Source organism: Elaeis guineensis, chromosome 4, assembly GCF_000442705.2.
Source record: "Elaeis guineensis isolate ETL-2024a chromosome 4, EG11, whole genome shotgun sequence".
NCBI classification, from domain to species: Eukaryota; Viridiplantae; Streptophyta; class Magnoliopsida; order Arecales; family Arecaceae; genus Elaeis; species Elaeis guineensis.
Window position 1 is genome coordinate 41,946,374 of NC_025996.2, and position 20,059 is coordinate 41,966,432.

At 37.6% G+C, this 20,059-nt stretch overlaps 1 protein-coding gene and 1 pseudogene across 1 annotated transcript; both read left to right on the forward strand.

The window, feature by feature from the left end:
- Positions 1-6,171: 6,171 nt before the first annotated feature.
- On the forward strand, positions 6,172-9,407 carry LOC140857492 (receptor-like protein EIX2). Its single transcript, XM_073256434.1, has one exon. It carries the CDS (start codon positions 6,175-6,177, stop codon positions 9,250-9,252), a length of 3,078 nt encoding a protein of 1,025 aa, XP_073112535.1. The 5' UTR covers positions 6,172-6,174; the 3' UTR covers positions 9,253-9,407.
- A 6,218-nt stretch (positions 9,408-15,625) lies between these two features.
- Positions 15,626-17,046, forward strand: LOC105037684 (uncharacterized; annotated as a pseudogene).
- The last annotated feature ends 3,013 nt before the right edge of the window (positions 17,047-20,059 follow it).

A 20,059-nucleotide genomic window follows, 5' to 3' on the forward strand; every position in this document is an offset into this window, starting at 1 on the left:
TTATTGTTTTGAAACTATGTAGATGGATAAATATCTAAATTGTCTGGATTTGCTTTAAGATATGTACACTATAAGAATTTTGAATATTAGCGACGGTATTAGCGACGAAAAAAAAAAAACTGTCGCTAATAATAATCCTTTATCATCAAAAAATGATTCAAAAAATTAGCCATCGCTAATACTATTAGTGACAGAATACTGACTATTAGTGACGGTAAAAGCCATTGCTAATAAATTTAAAATTTTTAAAAAAATTTGATTATAATTATAATTAAATTAATTAATTATCGACTGCTATTAGCAATGGAAAGATTTATCGTTGTTAATAATTTTGAAAAAAAAATATTTAAAAATTATGAAAAAATATTTTTTTCTAATAAAAGTATTAGTGAGGGTGATTAATTTTTAGAGATGAAAAATTATCATCACTAATACTATTACCAACGGTATTAGTGACGGCACTTGTGCCATCGCTAATAGTCCACCAAAAGTACCCCACTGGCTCACGCGAGAAAAAAAAAATTTCTCTTCCACACCTCATCCCCTTTTCTTCCTGTGATTCCCCCCTCTGGCGCCTCCTCCTTCCTGGCTTCCCCCCCTCATTGATGCCTCCTTCCCAGAGGTCCCCTCTGGCGCCTCCTCCTTCCTGGCTTCCCCCCCTCATTGATGCCTCCTTCCAGAGGTCCCCTCTGGGTGCCTCCTTCTTGGCGGTCCCCCTCTCCCTGCGCTCCGACATCCCGCAGCCCCGAGCCCGCATGGCTTTTTCCCCCCTCATCGATGTCTCCTTCCCGCACGGCTCCCCTTGACTCGCACGGCTCCCCTTGACCCGCATGGCAATGACCCATCTACTTAGTCCCTCCTTGACCTTGAGGGATGACTTAGGGTCATCGAAGGGGTGAGTAGGAGCTGGCTCATAGGATTCGACCACATCTTCGACCCTTTAGCAGCTCGATACTCTTCGACATCCTCACAGATCTTGATGTTCCAGACTTGAAGTGATGCATACGTAGAGAAGGTCATGTAGAGGCTTCTGAGCCAGTGACCTGAGAGCTTCTGAGATACCGTCTGCGATACGATCGTGGAGATTCTTCAGGATCCATAGCTGTGCGACCAGCTGATCTCATTGTTCTAACCATCACATCAGATAATTCTATTAGTAAATTCTTTTACTTTTTTAAGTTTTCATATTTAGAAGGTTCACATATTTAGGCTTGAGTCGGAGAAGGGGATCTATGGTTAAAAATTCAATCTAATAATCCAATTGATGGGTCGAAGATGTTTATAGCTTCGTATCATCGAATGAAATATATAGAAATAATCTATTCGAGAATCGAAGAAGTGTATTGAAAGATATGACTCCATATCGAAAGATATACCTCCATATCAAAATTTATTAATAATATTTTATTTTTCTTCGTTTCAGAATGTTGGGACATCCGGCTCTTATCTACCAGCTACTGGAGAGGAGTACGAGGACAAGAAGGAGGATTAGACTTGATTTTCTTTTATTTTGATGTATTATATTTTTTTTATACTGCTTATAAAATTATATAATTTATATTTTTAATATATTATAATTAATTTTTTATTTATTATTGTCATATTATTTTTGGATTTTATTTATAACAGGTGTTAGAAATCATAATTGATTATGATTAATTAAAATAAATTTAAAAAAATAGTATTATAATTTTTTTAAAAAATAAAATTAACTATTAGTGATGGTATTAGCGATGACCTAAGCCATCGCTAATATTTATTAACGATAGCATTAGCGACAAAATAGCCGTCATTAATTTTTTTTAATTTTTTAAAATTTGATTTAAAAATAAAAAATAAATAATAAATAATGATAAAAATTAGTCGTCTCAAATATTAGCGATGGCTAAAAAATTCATCGCTAATAGATGCAATTAGCGACTGAGATTGTTCTGACCAACAATTAATGATAGGTGCTGTTGCTAATAGTATTAGCGATGGCAAAATAACTATTAGCGATGGCAATTAGCCGTCACTAATAGTCAGATTTCTTATAGTGGTATATACAGATAAATATATAGATTATCTATGATTGCTTTGAGATCTATGTAGATGAATGAATATTTGAATCATTCATATTTGCTTTTAGATCTATGAAGGTGGACGCATAACCTTGATCATCCATTGATTGTTTTGAGACCTATGTAGAAGAATGGATAATCTAGATCATTCACATGGATGCTTTGATATTTGTGCCATGGATGAATAATATAGATCATCTACTAGCTGCTTTGAGATCTGTATAGGTGGATGAATCATTGTTGTAATCTGAATTTATAAATTTAAAAATATAAAATGCACAAAATTAAATAGTAAACAATAATAGCACAACTAAGTAATGTTTGCATTAAGTAATGAGATAAACATAATGCTATATTTCAAAGCCTAAATTAAAGTTCGATAGTGTGCCAGTTTATAAGGTATTTCAAATTTTGAATTCAACTATGAATTATTTTTAAATTAATTTTGAATTGTAAATCTGAAATTTTGGGAAAGATTTATATATTTCTTCTTTTTCAATTGAAGAATTAAAAAAAATTCTACATGATTATCAGAACATTAGAAAAGATTTATTTTGGATTTATACTGCCATTTTATACATTTCTCCACTATTTTTAAAGTAACAAAAAAAAAATTTTGTTTTAATTTAATGTAATAATTTCCATATGAATTTTTGAGCAATAACTAACGAGCTTTTACACCAAAAATCTAAACAAAAGTTTTATATGGTTTTCAAAGCAAAAATTATTAGATTTTTAGTTTTAAAAATGGACTAATTATCTACATAGTTTCTAGAGCAGTAATTTTTTGGATTTTATTTTTAAATTCTCAGTTATTTTTTTCATAGTTTTTAAATTGCTGGTAATAAGATTTATATTGTGAAGTAAATTAAATTTCTGTGCAAATTTTAAAGTAGAAAGCATAGGTTTTTTTTTTAAGACTTTTAATTTATTTTTTGCACAGATTTTGAAGTACAGATCAAAGATTTTGTTTTTAAGAACTTAGATTTTGAAATAGCAACCAAAAGGATTTTAGTTTGTTCACATATTGTAAAGCTGCAAATAGAATGATTTTTTTTTTTATATTTTTCAGAATAACAAAATTTTCTTTAAAAGCTAATTTTTTTGAAAAAAGAATTCAATTTTTTTATAGTGGATTTAAAGCTTTCTGATGCTGCACAATTAAAGTATATTTAATATAATACTCAAATAAGCAAGTAGTAGCAATTCCTAGTTTAATCATGAATTTCGTTTTTAGTTGGTTAATGAATGTGGTGCCTACAAATTGCTAATATTGAAAAAATTAGTATTTTTAAATTTTTATAATAATTTTTTTTAGATCAAAAGATTGAACGCTTGCTTGGATCAAGGTTTTGAGGAACACTATCCTAGAAATGAAATTAGTCTAACTCATGTATGTCTATGGTGAGATCGTTTCTAAGATATATCAACCCAACTCAATTCGATCATCCTCTGGTGTGATCGTAGGTGAGGTTTGATTCAATCAACACTTTCAATTGTCCAAACAAAAGATTATAAATATTGAAAAGAGAATAGATGAAAAATAAATTAAAATGTGTAGGAAGAAAAATTTATTGGAGCTTTCTCTATTTCAGACTAAGCAGAAGCACAAGGCCACAATAGACTTAGAACCAATGGTGCTAAGCCTCTAAATCTACATTTTTTTTATAGGTCCGATCTGGATAACCACCGAAGAGGCCTATAAAGACATCAATAACTTTGACATTGCTGGCACCTGATAAAGGCTTGCCAGCACATGCATGTTAAATGAATATCAAAGTTAGCGTAATATTAAGAAATTCAATATAGAACTAAACTTTATCCACAACGCTTATGTTATATATTGAAATCAAATTTAAATCTTAAATTTAAATTTTAAATTTAACTTGAGGTGTGGTAAAACATGCTACCATCCATGCACAAAAGCGCTGTGTATGCCACGCACAGGGTACAATTGATCGAGGCAAGCTGAGTGCATGCGGGTGTGTGGCCGTCAGCCCATTATCCCTAAAATCCAACTTGGACTTGGAAAAACAAGCCATTTAAACACAGAAGTCATGTATGAGTATCAGGATCTCCCCAACGTGTAGTTGAATGAGGACTAAATAATATATGCCTCATGTGGAAGTACTCAGCTATTCTAGCCCTTGCAGGATTTGAACTGGCTTCGGTACGATTTGGCAAAGTATTTAACCAATGACCAAGCACGCAGGAGAAGTCATATGTGGCATGGAAAAGAAGAGGTTTTGTAAGTATTGCTTAGGATCTATTTAGTTGGAATATATCATATTATGAAATAATTTAATAATTTTTTAAAAAAATTATCAAAAAAATAATTATAAAAAAATATTTTTTATTATATTTGATTGGTGCAAAAAGTTACTCTGAAAAATAATACTGAAAAAAGATTACTACATTTGATTGGGGATAAATCTATATATGAATATGATCAAATTTATAAATATACCCTTCAGCATAAAATAATTTTTTAATACTATGATAGTATTATTATTTCTAATTAATTTTATATAATGATTATAATCAAATAGCCTTTTGTATAATGCCATCTTCATCTTAATTTTTTTGTCAAAGTTTTTTATTGAATAAATTTAGAAAGACATCAGAACAAATTCAATAATTACATATACAGTTTTATTGGAGATATTTTTATTAAGTATGGATTATCGTCACTCAAAAATTTAATAAATATTAACTTCTATATATTTATTTTACCTTCTCTCTTTGAAAAATAAACATGGAGCCCATCAATTTTTTTTTACTCTCTCTCTTTCATTTTTCATATCAAATATGAGAATATGAGATATAATTTATTTTTTTATGTCAGATTATCCCCAATGAAAATGGACTTTTATAGTTTGCCTTGTTTGGAAGCTTCTAATCTTATATTTCAAGATGGAATTCAAACTAAGACTACAAATGAGTTGAGCTGCTCGTGAGCTACTCGAGTTCGATTTGAGTCGAAGCTCGATCCAACTCAATTATTATCGAGCTCGAGTAGTCGAGTCGAGGTTGAGTAGCTTTTTGAGTCAAGTGCGAGTAGCACGATACTCAGCTCGAAAGCTAATTAGCCTATTCGAATTTACATATATATTTAATAATATTATTTTTATTTATAATATATATATTAATATATATATTATTAATAGGCTAAAGTTTGAATTCGAGTTCGAGTATAGCTCGATTGATTTTCGAGTTGAATCAAGTTGATCTCGAGTTTTGCTTATTTTTCATCTAGCTGAACTCAAGCTTGAGATATTAAGGCTCGGTCGATCTTGAGCCAAATTTCGAGACCAAATATTTTCAGTCGAATAGAATTCAAGCTTCCAACTACTTGATTCGGTTCGACTTGATTGCACTCCTAATTCAGACAGAGGCCAATTTAGTTGTAGGTCATGGAAGGTTTCCCAAGAAAGGAATTTTGTATCACTGCAATGACAAAAATCTTCTCCAACGTATCAATGATTTTCCTCTTAAAAGATAACCATCTTAAAGAAAATAATAAATAGACAAGAAGGTTAAGTTAACATGATCAACTCCTACGTTCAAATTTTTTGATTATACCAGACGTAAGAAAATTTATATTATTTGCTTTTTTGTTAGAATTTTTTGCTAAATATGACAATTAGACATGGAATTTGTTTTCGATACTAGAGTACACCCAAAAACGCGCCTTAAAGAAGTCTAAATAAAACCTGGTTCTATTTGTTCTCCCTTTTTTTTAATTTCTCCCATCTCTCATTCGACGCAGCACTGCATTATTACATGCACACGACATCACCTCTGCCCCCTACACTGACCTGGACCACTAGACTAGCGCAACTCATGTGTGGTCTTCATAACCATCCCGAGGACTTTTGACAACAATTGAGTCATGTGTGGTGTGGCAAGAGATCTTCATAAATATCCCATGGACTCTTGACTGCTAACAAGTCATGTGTGGTGTGGAAGGAAGCTCGACCTTACATTCCAAGGTGGAATATTCCGAGACCAATTCATTGGTTGGTCATGGACGGCAATGGAAGACGCTTTCTGTCCTGCTAATAATTAATAAAAAGAGATCATTCTACTTCATCTCACAGCAACTATTAAATTCATGGATCTTAAAAGAACCCAACTTCTACTTTTGTTCTTTGCTTTCCTGTGTGCTCGAGTGAGAAAACTCAACGGAGATTCAATCCCGAGATGCATACCCATCGAAAGGAATGCTCTTCTTGCCTTCAAAGAAGGCCTCAAAGATCCCTCCAACAGGCTATCTTCTTGGGTGGGCGACGACTGCTGCACATGGAAAGGTGTGGCTTGTGACAACCAAACGGGCCATGTTGTCAAGCTAGACCTCCGCAACCCATCATGCTTCGAATACTATCCTCCAAACAACACGTGGTGCTTGGGAGGTGAGTTGAGGCCTTCCTTACTTGGTCTGAAATACCTGAATTATCTTGATCTGAGCATGAACAACTTTGGAGGAATTCGTATCCCAGAATTCATGGGCTCATTCCGTCAGCTCAAATATCTTAACCTCTCCTGGGCTTATATGCGTGGATTGATCCCACATCAGCTTGGGAATCTATCGAGCCTCCAATATCTTGATCTCAGTTACAATTATTATTATGATGACAATTTTGAAGTTCCACCCAGATTTCTTATTATTGATAATGCCCTCTGGATTTCTCATCTTTCTTCTCTGCGATATCTCAATATGACGGTTGTGAAATCCAGAGAAGGTGCTCATTGGCTGCAAGCACTAAACATGCTCCCTTCTGTTGTTGAGGTACACTTACAAGGCTGTGGCATCAACACCACTTCGCTCTCTCTTCCACATGTGAATTTTACTTCACTTTCTGTTCTTGATCTTTCTAGAAATTTCATTAATTCAACGATACCTGGTTGGTTGTTCAACATAAGCAGTCTCGAGTACCTTGATCTTAGCGATAATTTTATTAATTCGATGATACCTGGTTGGTTGTTCAACATAAGCAGCCTCGAGTACCTTGATCTCAGCTATAATTTCTTTCGGGGAATCATTCCGCCTGCAATTAAGAATCTAGCTTCGCTCAAGGCCCTTGATCTATCTGGTAATCAATTTCTTGAAGGCAAAATTCCGGTTGAACTTGGGGAGTTATGTAAGCTGCAGTATTTGGGATTGTCAGACATTAATATCAGCAAAAGTTTGCAAGAACTTGATAAAGTGTTGACTGGATGCATCAAAAATAGTTTAGAAACTCTGTACATGTGGAACACCCAGCTTGACGGTTATTTGCCGGACTGGTTGGGAGACTTCAGAAAGCTCAAATATCTCGATTTAAGTGGCAACTCAATTTCTGGTCCTATTCCTGAATCACTTGGAAGGTTGTCAGCACTTCAAAAATTATATCTTCTCGACAATAAGTTGAATGGGACTTTCCCAAAAAGTCTTGGAAGACTTGTGGAGTTAGTTGAGTTATACCTCGGATGGAACCTTTTGGAGGGTGTCATGTCTGAAGAGCAGTTTGCCAATTTCACCAAACTGAAATCTCTAGATTTATCACAAAATCAATTAATTCTGAATCTGACATCTGATTGGATCCCCCCTTTTCAGCTTCAGATGTTAGATATTGGTTCTTGCAAGCTGGGACCACGATTCCCAGCATGGCTTCGGATGCAAAAAAACATTACCGATCTAGAGATGTCTAGCACAGGAATTTCAGACGCTATACCAGATTGGTTTTGGAGGTCATTTTCCCAGATATGGTACTTAGATATCTCCAGCAATGGAATTACTGGCCGTGTACCTGACCTTACAGACTTCATCAACCTTGACTATTTTAATTTGAGTTGTAACCACTTTGAGGGACCTTTGCCAAATTTTAATTCTTCAATATTGTCCCTACTAGATCTATCGAACAATTCATTTTCAGGAGCGGCTCATCTTGATATTGGCAAAAGTATGCCTAATTTGAATTATCTCTCTCTTTCCACAAATAATTTAAGTGGTGAAATTCCCTTGTCTCTTTGTCATCTTCGATATGGCGCTCTTGATCTTTCAAAAAATCTATTGTCGGGTGAGCTCCCTGATTGCTGGAACCACTCTTCCCTTATCATTGTTATGGATTTTTCAAACAATAGTCTATCCGGAAGTATTCCTCCATCAATCTGTTCATTACCTTTTCTTGAGTCATTGCATTTGAGTAATAATAATCTTTCGGGAGAACTCCCTTCATTCTTGAAGAGTTGTGCGAGATTAAATACTCTTGATCTTGGACAGAATAGATTCACTGGTAAAATACCTACTTGGATAGGAGAAAGTTTGTTGTCTTTGAAGATCCTTCGCTTACGATCCAACAAGCTTGTTGGAAATATTCCTCCTAATCTATCAAGACTAAAGGCTCTTCAAATCCTGGATCTGGCCAGTAACAATTTATCAGGAACCATCCCTTCTAGCTTTGGAAACTTTACTGCCATGAAAGTGTCGGGAGAGATGAATAGAACCATTTTAAAAAATTATACTCATTACAATGAAAACATGCAAGTGACCATAAAAGGAATATACATTGAGTATGCCATATTGCTTCCACTTGTTATTGTTATGGACCTTTCAAATAATTACTTATCTGGAATGATACCAGAAGAGCTGACCAGCCTTTTTGGACTCGTGAGCTTAAATTTGTCTAGAAATCATTTGACAGGAGAGATCACAGAAAAGATTGGTGCATTGCAACAGTTGGAGTCACTTGACTTGTCAAGAAACAATCTTTTCGGTGGAATTCCTTCAAGCATCATTAGTCTAACTTTTTTGAGTTACTTGAACTTGTCATATAACAATTTATTAGGAAGAGTTCCAATTGGTAATCAGCTTCAAACCTTCATTGACCCGTCTATTTATATTGGTAATCCTGATCTTTGTGGGTTCCCATTAAGTCAAAAGTGCAAAGATGACAAGACAAATCAAGGTCTAAATGCAGTTGGAGGGGATGAACAAAATGATAACACCATGGATGAAGAAGGATCTGAAATGAAGTGGTTGTATATGAGCATGGGGCCAGGATTCGCAGTAGGTTTCTGGATTGTCTTTGGCCCACTATTATTCAATAGAGAATGGAGAGAAGCCTATTTTCAACATATAGATCAAGTATTCAATATGGTTTACATGGTCCTAGCAACAATTTCACCAACATTACAACGTGACAGTTTGTGACCTTGAATTGTATTTGTATTTTTTTTCCTTTTTTTTTAGAAGTGATTGTAGAAATATTCAGAATGGATTATCTATACTCAAGCTCTACTTTTACACATGGAAACCGCACCTGTACTACTCTAATAAAATAATTATGTTCAAACTAATTCACTTAATTTATCAGTCATATATCATGCTTCAATTATTTGAGCTTAGAGGACGAAGTTCATGTGGATGAGCTAAGCAGATAGGCCTGAACGTATGTGAGTTTTCAATGGTTTGAGCTCAAAAGATTGCACTCATAGGTGCAGGAGACTATGCATAAGTTGTTTATTCAGCATTTGTATCTTGTAATGCTATGAGTTTTCACAAAGTTCAACTCATTCCTTTTCGTATGATAATAGGTAAGAGAACGATAGTGTCTCTGGGATTGAGAAAGAGTTGTGATGGGTGGTATTCGAAAGATTTGCAAAGGTGTGCTCAAACATCATTTAAATATTTAAATCTAATTTTGTTTCTAATATTCGCGAAGGTGTGCAAAAATATCATCTAAATCTCATTTTGTTTCTAATTTGCGGAAAAAATATTGAAAAACTAGGTCATTGCAGCTTAATATATGGACTTGAAGTTCAGAATGAAGAATATATCAGACTGATCATAATTTAAATGAAAAACTAATCATAATTTTGAACCTAATTCTCAAGCTCAAGCCATAATCCTACAAAACTCAAGCCTAACTTGAGTTGTTCATGAAATGCTCGTTCTAGGGGTTGATTAGTCAATCAACGTCTTAGCTATTAGACTGACAACTACTAGCTAAGCTAAACACTATTTTGTACATATAGTGACATAAAAATGAAATAAGAAGGGTTACTCAAGTGAAAGGATTCCTAAAAGGATTTGATATCCTCCCTAAATATAATGATCAGCATTTGCAGGCACTTCACCTAAAAGAAGAGATTCCCAGTGATCTTTTAATTCGAATATAAAGGTGCCATTTAGTTTGTATCATCTTCTAGGAAGCTCCATATTTAGGCTACCTACGATCAGTACCTGACAACTGACGTTCGCTTTTAGCCTGGTTTAGGATAGAAGGCCAAAATGTTTTGGAAAATTGGTGTTTTTGAGACTAAACCAACGATTACTGTTGTATAAAAGGGGGGGAAGTGCTAGTGTATGGGTTTTTGGAAGGTAATTTTAACAGCAAGCAATGCACACCATATTTAAAGATAAAAAGATGGTACAAGCATAAACCCATAGCCTGAATCCAAATAAATATTATGATAGCCCAACCATGAAGATATAAACCTAAAAAAAAAGTAGAATTTGAAGATTGTCCAAAATGTTATGAAGAGGATGTAAAGGTTACCCAAAACAAACACCCCTAATCACTCCCGAGTGATGGCTGGTAACTTTTCGCTCTGCCACGAGCTTCCCTGCTGGTGTGAGCCTGGAAATTCCCACAGAAGAGTCCTTGGAAGCTGTGGCAATCGAGCAACCCAGTCGGTCCATGGCAAAGATCCCACCCGCATGCAGCTCCATCAATTTGGCAACAACAGGAGGGGAGCAAGATGATGACAAAGCTGGCTGCTTTGTGATATCCCAAACGACAACAAACCCATCATTCGAACTCGAGACCATCAACATCGGATTATCCTCGACAAAGTTCACCCCCGATATCCAGCTCCCGCTGCCCTTCCAGCTCAGAAGCGGCTCTACCCTTTCGCCTTTCTCTTCCCCTTCAACGTCTCCATCACAACCATCCTCTCCTCCTCCTCCTCCGTAGACCGACAAAAAGCCCCCATGGCCACAAGCGGCGAGCAAGAACCGATTTTTATTCAAGAAGCACACATCAATGGAGTAAATCTTGGCAAGCGAGGGATCACGGAACGCCTTACCGACAGTTCTGAAACCCATAATAGAAGAAGACGATGGGTGAACTTTAGATGAAAGGACAGAGGAGTAAGAAAAAAATGAATTTGAAGAAAAAGACTGCTGCAATGGGATTAAGCAATTAAAAGATTAGTTTGATTTTGATGTGAAGGTTGTCAACTTTGAAGATAAAAAATAAGTATCGATAACAAATAGTTTATACAGCACAGGAGGATATGTGGATGGATTATAGATAGTTGAATAGGAATTTTAACACACTTGAAAAAAGATATAAGATTTTAATGAGTATGGATAGTAGCATGAAAAGTTTAACAGGGACAAGAAGGTGATCTATTCGGATGCAGTCTTCTATAGGAGAGAATAACGTGGGGGAGAATAAATTATGAGAGAATTCTATTAGAAAAATTGTGTGGAGAGTATGTAATGTAGTTGTATAGATTTTTGGTGTTTTATTGTGAAAAGAAATATATAGATATTATGCTACTTCATTCGCAACTTCGCTTGCAATGTTTGATTGTAATATCATAATGTCATTATATATGCTACTTATTTTCTAATCTTTGATATCAATTTTTGTCCATTTTTGTTGATTTATGATATTTTAATGATTTATAATCAATTTTTTAAGTTTTATGTAATTAAATGAGGATAGAACAATACTTGAATAAGTTCTCTTATTATTCTATCTAAAACTAAGATGGATTCCATAGAAGTAATTAAGCAAAAGAGAATGAGGCATAATATCCTTATCAAAAAAAAAAAAAAAAAAAGAGGTGAAATATTCTTTGGCAACAAAGAATGCAAAAGCCATCAGAAATGAAGGATCATTCGACCAATGGGATTAGAAAACAAACATCAGTTCATATATATATATATAATCCTACTTGCTTTATTGTTTGGCCTTGCCTTCATCTTGCACCATAAGAAATATTAATTTTAATTCTTTTTTTACAAGAAAAACTAACTTTTGTATCTAGATACCATCTAGATCTAGGTATAATTGCTTTTTTTTTTTCTTTTATTCAACTTAACTCCACTGTGTCGCACAAGTTATTTTCTATTGTGACATGGGAGTGCAAACGTGTGCAAAACTGGCATGAATAGCATGCAAGGATCACAAATCTAAATAACGTGGAGAACTGGCTGATCCCTCGCTACCAACCTTTCGTGGATATCACTAGACCTAAATGATCAAAGATTTGATATGACTCAGGTTATGAGGGTAAACTTCTTTCGAATTACAAATAATTTAGGTTAAATTGAATCATGATCTTTCTAATTTTTTAATTGATCAATCACACGAATATGCATTTATTGCATAAGATTAGCCTCAATTAAGTACCTCAGAAGCCTATGTTTCTCTAATTGAACAAAATTGTTAGCATGTAATTTGAATCTCATCAGTGAGTAATAAATATTGATAATATATCTCAGCCAGAGGGAAGATACAAACAACCCACATTATGTAAAACTTGACTGACAGGCGGCTGCCCAAGCTTGCCCTACCTGAGAGATGGTGAATAGACTTTTAGTGCTTGCCTATTAAATAGATTTGAGGCTATCAGCTCTGTCATGCATAATATGCTTCAATAGACTGAATCCACCAATTTGAAAACATGCACTCTCACCATACGAGTTCGATGACTACAAGTACTACCATCTCAAAATTTTCCAAAGCTTGGAATGTGGCAACTGAGAGAAAATATAAGCTCAGAATTCAAGAGGTGCATAGATGAGAAACATGGAAAACATGACATAATTGGAAGTATAAGACAAACATCAAGGTGGTTGTGGAACACTCAGCTGCAAACTCATCAAAGATCCGACTCCTGGTAGCTTGTAGGCAGAACTATTTCTGCAGCTTGATCTTTTTCTGTATTCACAATAAGCAAGCATAACGCTCCACTCCTAATAGGAGCATGTGATTCTTTCACCTACGGAAGAGATAACATATCAATTGTAGTGAATAGTATGAATGGTGGAAAAATAACAATATCAAGGGTCTGTTTGGATGGTTAGGCCCAAAATCCCATAAGATTTATTATCCAACTACTTGAGATCATTTTTTTCTTCCAATGGAATTCGGGTCAACCTAGTCAAGTGATGGTCATTGATACCTGTAAACGTAGGGCTAGCCCAATCTATAATCCATACATTTAATCGTTACAATAATCCAATTCATGAATCCCATGAAATTTTGGAGCCAACCATCCAAATAGATCTTAAAAAATTTGTATATTCTGCACCTTTATGAGCTAACGTACACGCAACCATCAACTTGACCCGTGTTTGTGTTGATCAGAGGCAAACTCAACCGCGAACTGATTGCCTGGCAATCCATCCATTCCCTTTCTATGAAGAAATTCCCAATAGTTAACAATTGTAGGAAAATGAACTTCAGCGAAGCAATGGAAGGTGAGAAATAGCAATATACAAGTGAATAAACATTCATGGATTTACAAAGGTCATATCTATTAATAAATATACAAGTAAAGAAACATTCATTTTGTTCGTGCATTAAACCAGCCTCAAGACACATGGCATTATCATACGAGATCAATGATATGTCAATCTGAAAGCACCAGATTCTGGCAGACTAATTTATCGGTTAGTAGATTCAGCTCGATATTTCTCCAACTTGAATAAAAAGTATCCTTGTGTTCTGACCAGATGACGTTTTAGCTAACAAAGAAATGTTCAGATCGGATATCTACCAACCTGAACCCCGATGCCTCCTTGTCCGAGAGAAATTAGGACATCTTTATTTCACCCCGGTCATCTGCCAAGATGAACTATTATGCTGACGGACTTGATCGTTCTGCAAACGTTCGCGGTGGTTTCTTCAACCAAGCCACAGCTGGCCACGATCTCATATCCAGCTCATATACACAGCTGTAAGTCAACTCACTTACAGGTAGCTCTCTAATTGCTTAATAAACTCATCTAACAGCATAACAAACTCTGGAATGGCCTCTTCAACCCCTCTATAAATAGAAGGTCAGGGATCCTCTATCGATAAGTTTTGTTCTCTGAAACTAGGAAAGACTCTGTCGATAAAAAATTAGGCCAGACTTTTGATTTTCACTCAGTTCTCCTCCAGTTTCACTCAATCTCCCTTACTCTTCTACTCTTTTTCAGCCCTGTTCTTAGGGCTCGAATTGACTTAAGTATCAGAGGGTCAAGAATCGGAGGATTTCAATTCGATTTTTTGATGGATTTTGCAGATTGAAAGAGTTTTTGTCAGATCGCAATGATCGCTCCAGCCAAATCTCACCCAAATCGATCCATTCTACTCCAGATTTCGAGCCCTGCAGTAATAGATTGGCACTAGAGAAAGGATACTCTGATTTCTTTTATGAAAAAGATAATTAAAGCATGAGCTCAGCATCCTTCTCCTTTCCCTTTAGAAGAATGAGCATTTGAAATGCCACCACAGTAACTAATTACTGTTGATCCTTAACAATTCAACCTCCTTATTTAGTAAGTTCAAGTCCTGATAGTAGCTATTCAACAGCTTCAAAAGAAGGAGAAACCATCGAAAGAAGCTCCTCTTCCAAATACTTTATCCCAGCACAACCCTCAACCAGTCCATCAAGATGAACACCACATTGATGAGGCTGACAGTAAATTTGTCTCTAGTACTCTAAAAACTTTTAATATATTTTGGTAAAAAACTTTTTTTTTTGTATTATTCTGGAAAAGTACTCACGCAGCACTGCATTATTACATGCACACGACATCACCTCTGCCCCCTACACAGACCTGGACCACTAGACTAGCACAACTCATGTGTGGTCTGGAAAGAAGTCTTCATAACCATCCCGAGGACTTTTGACAACAATTGAGTCATGTGTGGTGTGGCAAGAGATCTTCATAAATATCCCATGGACTCTTGACTGCTAACAAGTCATGTGTGGTGTGGAAGGAAGCTCGACCTTACATTCCAAGGTGGAATATTCAGAGACCAATTCATTGGTTGGTCATGGACGGCAATGGAAGACGCTTTCTGTCCTGCTAATAATTATTAATAATAATAACAATTTCTGGTCCTGTTCCTGCATCACTTGGAAGACTTGTAGAGTTAGTTGGGTTATATCTTGGACAAAACTTTTTGAAGGGTGTGATGTCTGAAGAGCAGTTTGCCAATTTCACCAAACTGAAATATCTAGATTTATCACAAAATCAATTAATTCTGAATCTGACGTCTGATTGGATTTCCCCTTTTCAGCTTCAGAAATTATATATTGGTTCTTGCAAGCTGGAACCACGATTCCCAGCATGGCTCCGGATGCTAAAAAGCATTACCTATTTAGACATGTCTAGCACAGGAATTTCAGATGCTATATCAGATTGGTTTTGGAGGTCATTTTTCCAGATATCACTGGCAGTGTACCTGACCTTACAGACTTCATCAATCTTTATTATTTTAATTTGGATTCTAACCACTTTGATGGACCTTTGCCAAATTTTAATTCTTCAATATTGTCCCTACTAGACCTATCGAACAACTCATTTTCAGGAGCAGTTCATCTTGACATTGGCAAAAGTATGCCTAATTTCAAATATCTCTCTCTTTCCACAAATAATTTAAGTGGTGAAATTCTCTTGTCTCTTTGTCATCTTCGATATGGCGCTCTTGATCTTTCAAAAAATTTATTGTTGGGTGAGCTCCCTGATTGCTGGAACCACTCTTCCCTTATCTTTGTCATAGATTTTTCAAGCAACAACCTATCTGGAAGTATTCCTTCATCAATCTGTTCATTACGTTTTCTCGAATCATTGCATTTGAGTAATAATAATTTTTCAGGAGAACTCCCTTCATCCTTGAAGAGTTGTGCGAGATTAAATACTCTTGATCTTGGACAGAATAGATTCACTGGTAAAATACCTACTTGGATAGAAGAAAGTTTGTTGTCTTTGAAGTTCCTTCGCTTACGATCAAACAAGCTTGTTGGAAATATTCCTCCTAATCTATCAAGACTAAAGGCTCTTCAAATCCTGGATCTGGCTAGTAATAATTTATCAGGAACCATCCCTTCTAGCTTTGGAAACTTTACTGCCATGAAAGTGTCGGAGGAGATGAATGGAACCATTTTAAAAAATTATACTTATTACAATGAAAACATGCAAGTGATAATAAAAGGAATATACATTGAGTATGCCATATTGCTTCCACTTGGGATCGTTATGAACCTTTCAAATAATAACTTATCTGGAATGATACCAGAAGAGCTGACCAGCCTTTTTGCACTCGTGAGCTTAAATTTGTCTGAAAATCATCTGACAGGAGAGATCACAGAAAAGATTGGTGCATTGCAACAGTTGGAGTCACTTGACTTGTCAAAAAACAATCTTTTCGGTGGAATTCCTTCAAGCATCATTGGTCTAACTTTTTTGAGTGACTTGAATTTGTCATATAACAACTTATCAGGAAGAGTTCCAATAGGTAATCAGCTTCAAACCTTCATTGATCCATCTATTTATATTGGTAATCCTGATCTTTGCGGGTTCCCATTAAGTCAAAAGTGCAAAGATGACAAGACAAACCAAGGTCTAAATGCAGTTGGAGGGGATGAACAAAATGATAACACCATGGACGAAGAAGGATCTGAAATGAAGTGGTTGTATATGAGCATGGGGCCAGGATTCGCTGTAGGTTTCTAGATTGTCTTTGGCCCACTATTATTCAATAGAGAATGGAGAGAAGCCTATTTTCAACATATAGATCAAGTATTCAATATGGTTTACATGGTCCTAGCAACAATTTCACCAAGTTTAAAGTACACAACATTACAACGTGACAGTTTGTGACCTTGAATTGTATTTGTAATTTTTTTTCTTTTTTTTTAGAAGTGATTATAGAAATATTCAGAATGGATTATCTATACTCTAGCTCTACTTTTACACATGGAAACTGCACCTGTACTACTCTAATAAAATAATTATGTTTAAACTAATTCACTTATTTTATCAGTCATATATCATGCTCAAATTATTTGAGCTTAGAGGACGAAGCTCATGTGAATGAGCTAAGCAGATAGACCTGAACTTATGTGAATTTTAAATGCGTTTGAGCTCAGAAGATTGCACTCATAGGTGCAGGAGACTATGCATAATTTGTTTATTCAGTAAATTAAGGAATTAGAACTTTGGTTATGTTGGATGGATGTCTGGTCGGGACACCACCTTCCAAGATCTTTTCAATATCAAGCGATGCAGTAGAAAGAAAGAAGAAACAAAACAAAAAGAAAAACAATCAAAATACGTAGATCAGCCATAAAAAGGCTCGCCTCCATGGGACATGCAAACTTCACTATGAAAAAGAAATTTTACAAGAGGAGACCTCACCCTCAACTCTTGTACACCCAATTCTCTCTCACTAGAAGTTTTCCACACAAAAGCTCTCTCTCTCTTGAAAAACCCTCTGAACCCCTGAAGTGCCTGGCGACCGCTGTCCAAGAGCCTTCTGCTCTTCTCTCAGCGCTTCCGCCTCTCTCTGGGTTCCGTACGGCGCAAAAAACCGATCCACCGCCTCTCTTTTCGTCACAGGCCCCTTTTAAAGGGTTAAACGAGTTTAAACCTAATTAGATTAGGTTTAGGAGTCTTTAATCAAACCAAATCAAGCTCCTAAACCGTCGGATCGTCATCGAAAACTCTCTGACCGTTCGATCGCGATCGGTCCATGGAATAGTACCGTGGACCGCGTGAAACGCATGGGAAATGCCCATGCGGTCCACAGACCCAGCCGTGGACCGCCCGGTCCACGGTGGACCAGGGCAAAGGGCCAGCAGGTTGCCTGGGCCTAGGCCGGTCCATGCGCGCAGGCCTGGTATGCGCTCGCGCGCGGGCTGGGCCCCGCGCCCGCCTGGGCCACGCGCCCGGCTGGGCCGCCCGCCCGCTTGGGCCGCGGGCCTGGGTCGCGCGTCCCGCGCGTCGCCGCCTGTGGCCGCACCGCTGCCGCCCGCCGTCGGTCGCCGGTGGTCCTCCACCGCCTCGAATCTCGTGCCGACTTCAAAATCTCGTATCTCCTCCATCCGAGCTCCGTTTCAAGTGATCTTGATCTCGTTGGACTCTATTTTTCACCGCGAACCTTGTTGTGGGATCAATGTGGATTGAATCTCGAGATGTCAAATCCTAACAATCTCCATCTCAACTCGATATTTGGCCTCCTCCAAACTTCGAGAGCTTCTGGATCTCCTCGCCCCCATGCCCTGGGGCAATCGCCTGCTGATCATGGATGGGCAAACATGGGAGCCGAGCCAGACTGCTCGATCCCATCTTCGTTGTATGCTGTGCTCCTCCTGACCTAAGACCTACTCGGGGCATCATCCTGCGGCAATAGGAGTCTCACCTTGCAACGTCGCCTCTCGTCCTCTCGAGTCACTTGTCTCGTGCCCGTTGTACCTCCTGGATCTCCATCTTGCTCTGAGCTCCGCCTGGCTCCCGAAGCTCCACCTCGCATGGGCTCCCCGTCAGGTAATAATGTCCTCTGCTCCCCTTCTTCTCCTCCAGCATAATCCTATCGCCACGTAGCATCCTCAAGATTCCTCCACTAGCTACCGTCCTGTAGCCTCTCGAATCCAGTCTGCTAAATGAGATAAGATTCTGTCTGAAATTGGGTATGTATCGGACCTCCCCCAATCTCCTCACTGCACCATCATGTGTCCTCCAGTTGACCGTCCCAATGCCTCTGATCGCACAGCTCGATCCATCCGGCAGATATACAGTGCCTTCACTGTTCTCCAGGGAGTCAAACTGCTCCTCTCTGCAACATACATGATAAGGCATGTAGAATCTAATATCTACTGCTGGAAAAAAGTAGATACCTCGTCAGATATCTCCAGGACATCTCCATCTGAATCGCTGCCGGCTGTCGCTACAGCAGCCACTGTCTGATTTTTGAGTTGAGGATAATCTCTGGCTAGATGCCCTAACTCCTCACACCGGTAACACCTGATTTTGCTCAAGTCCCTCCTGGACTTGGACCGCCCGAATTGCGATCTCCTGTCACTCTGTCTACCACCTCCTACTCCTCTAGAAGCCACCAAAGCTAAGCTACCACCACCTGAGCTCGAAGCTGGGTTCTCCCTCCTGAGAACCTCGTTCTGGAGTATCACCGCGGTGACCTCATCCATCTTGATAGTGCTCTTCCCCACTAGAAGAGCAGTCACCAAGGACTCGTACGAAGGGGGAAGAGACGTCAGCAAAACCAGTGTCCTGATCTTCTCCTCAACGTTCTCGCCAACGCTGAGGAGGTCGGTGAGGATCTTCTGGAAGTGGCTCAGATGCTCCTGCACGCTCTGTCCCTCAGTCATCCGCAGTTGGTAGAACTGCCTCCAGAGAAAAAGTATGTTGGTGAGAGACTTCGCCATGTACAACTCCTCGAGCTTCAATCACAGCACCATCGAAACAGTCTCGCTCAGCACATGGATCACCACCTCATCCGCTAGGTACATGCGGATGGTATTCACTGCCTGCATCTGTAGTCATTTCTAATCCCGCACCTCCATGGTGGTCGGCTTCTCATCGCACAAGAGAGCATCAATCAATCCCTGTTGAATGAGCACGTTCTTCACCCTTGCCTGCCACAAGGAGAAATTGCTCTTACCATCGAACTTGTTGATCTCCATCTTGATTGTTCCTATCTTCTCTATCTTCAGTCTTGCTCACCACCACTGCAATCTGCGTCCTTATACCGTCTTGCTCTGATACCACTTGTTGGGTGGATGTCTGGCCTGGATATTACCTTCCAAGACCTTTTCAGTACCACGCGATGCAGCAGGAAGAAAGAAGAAACAAAACAAAAAAAAATAATCAAAATACGTGGATCAGCCACAAAAGGGCTCGCCTCCACGGGGCATGCAAACTTCACTATGAAAAAAAAAATTTATAAGAGGAGACCTCATTCTCAACCCTTGTACACCCAATTCTCTCT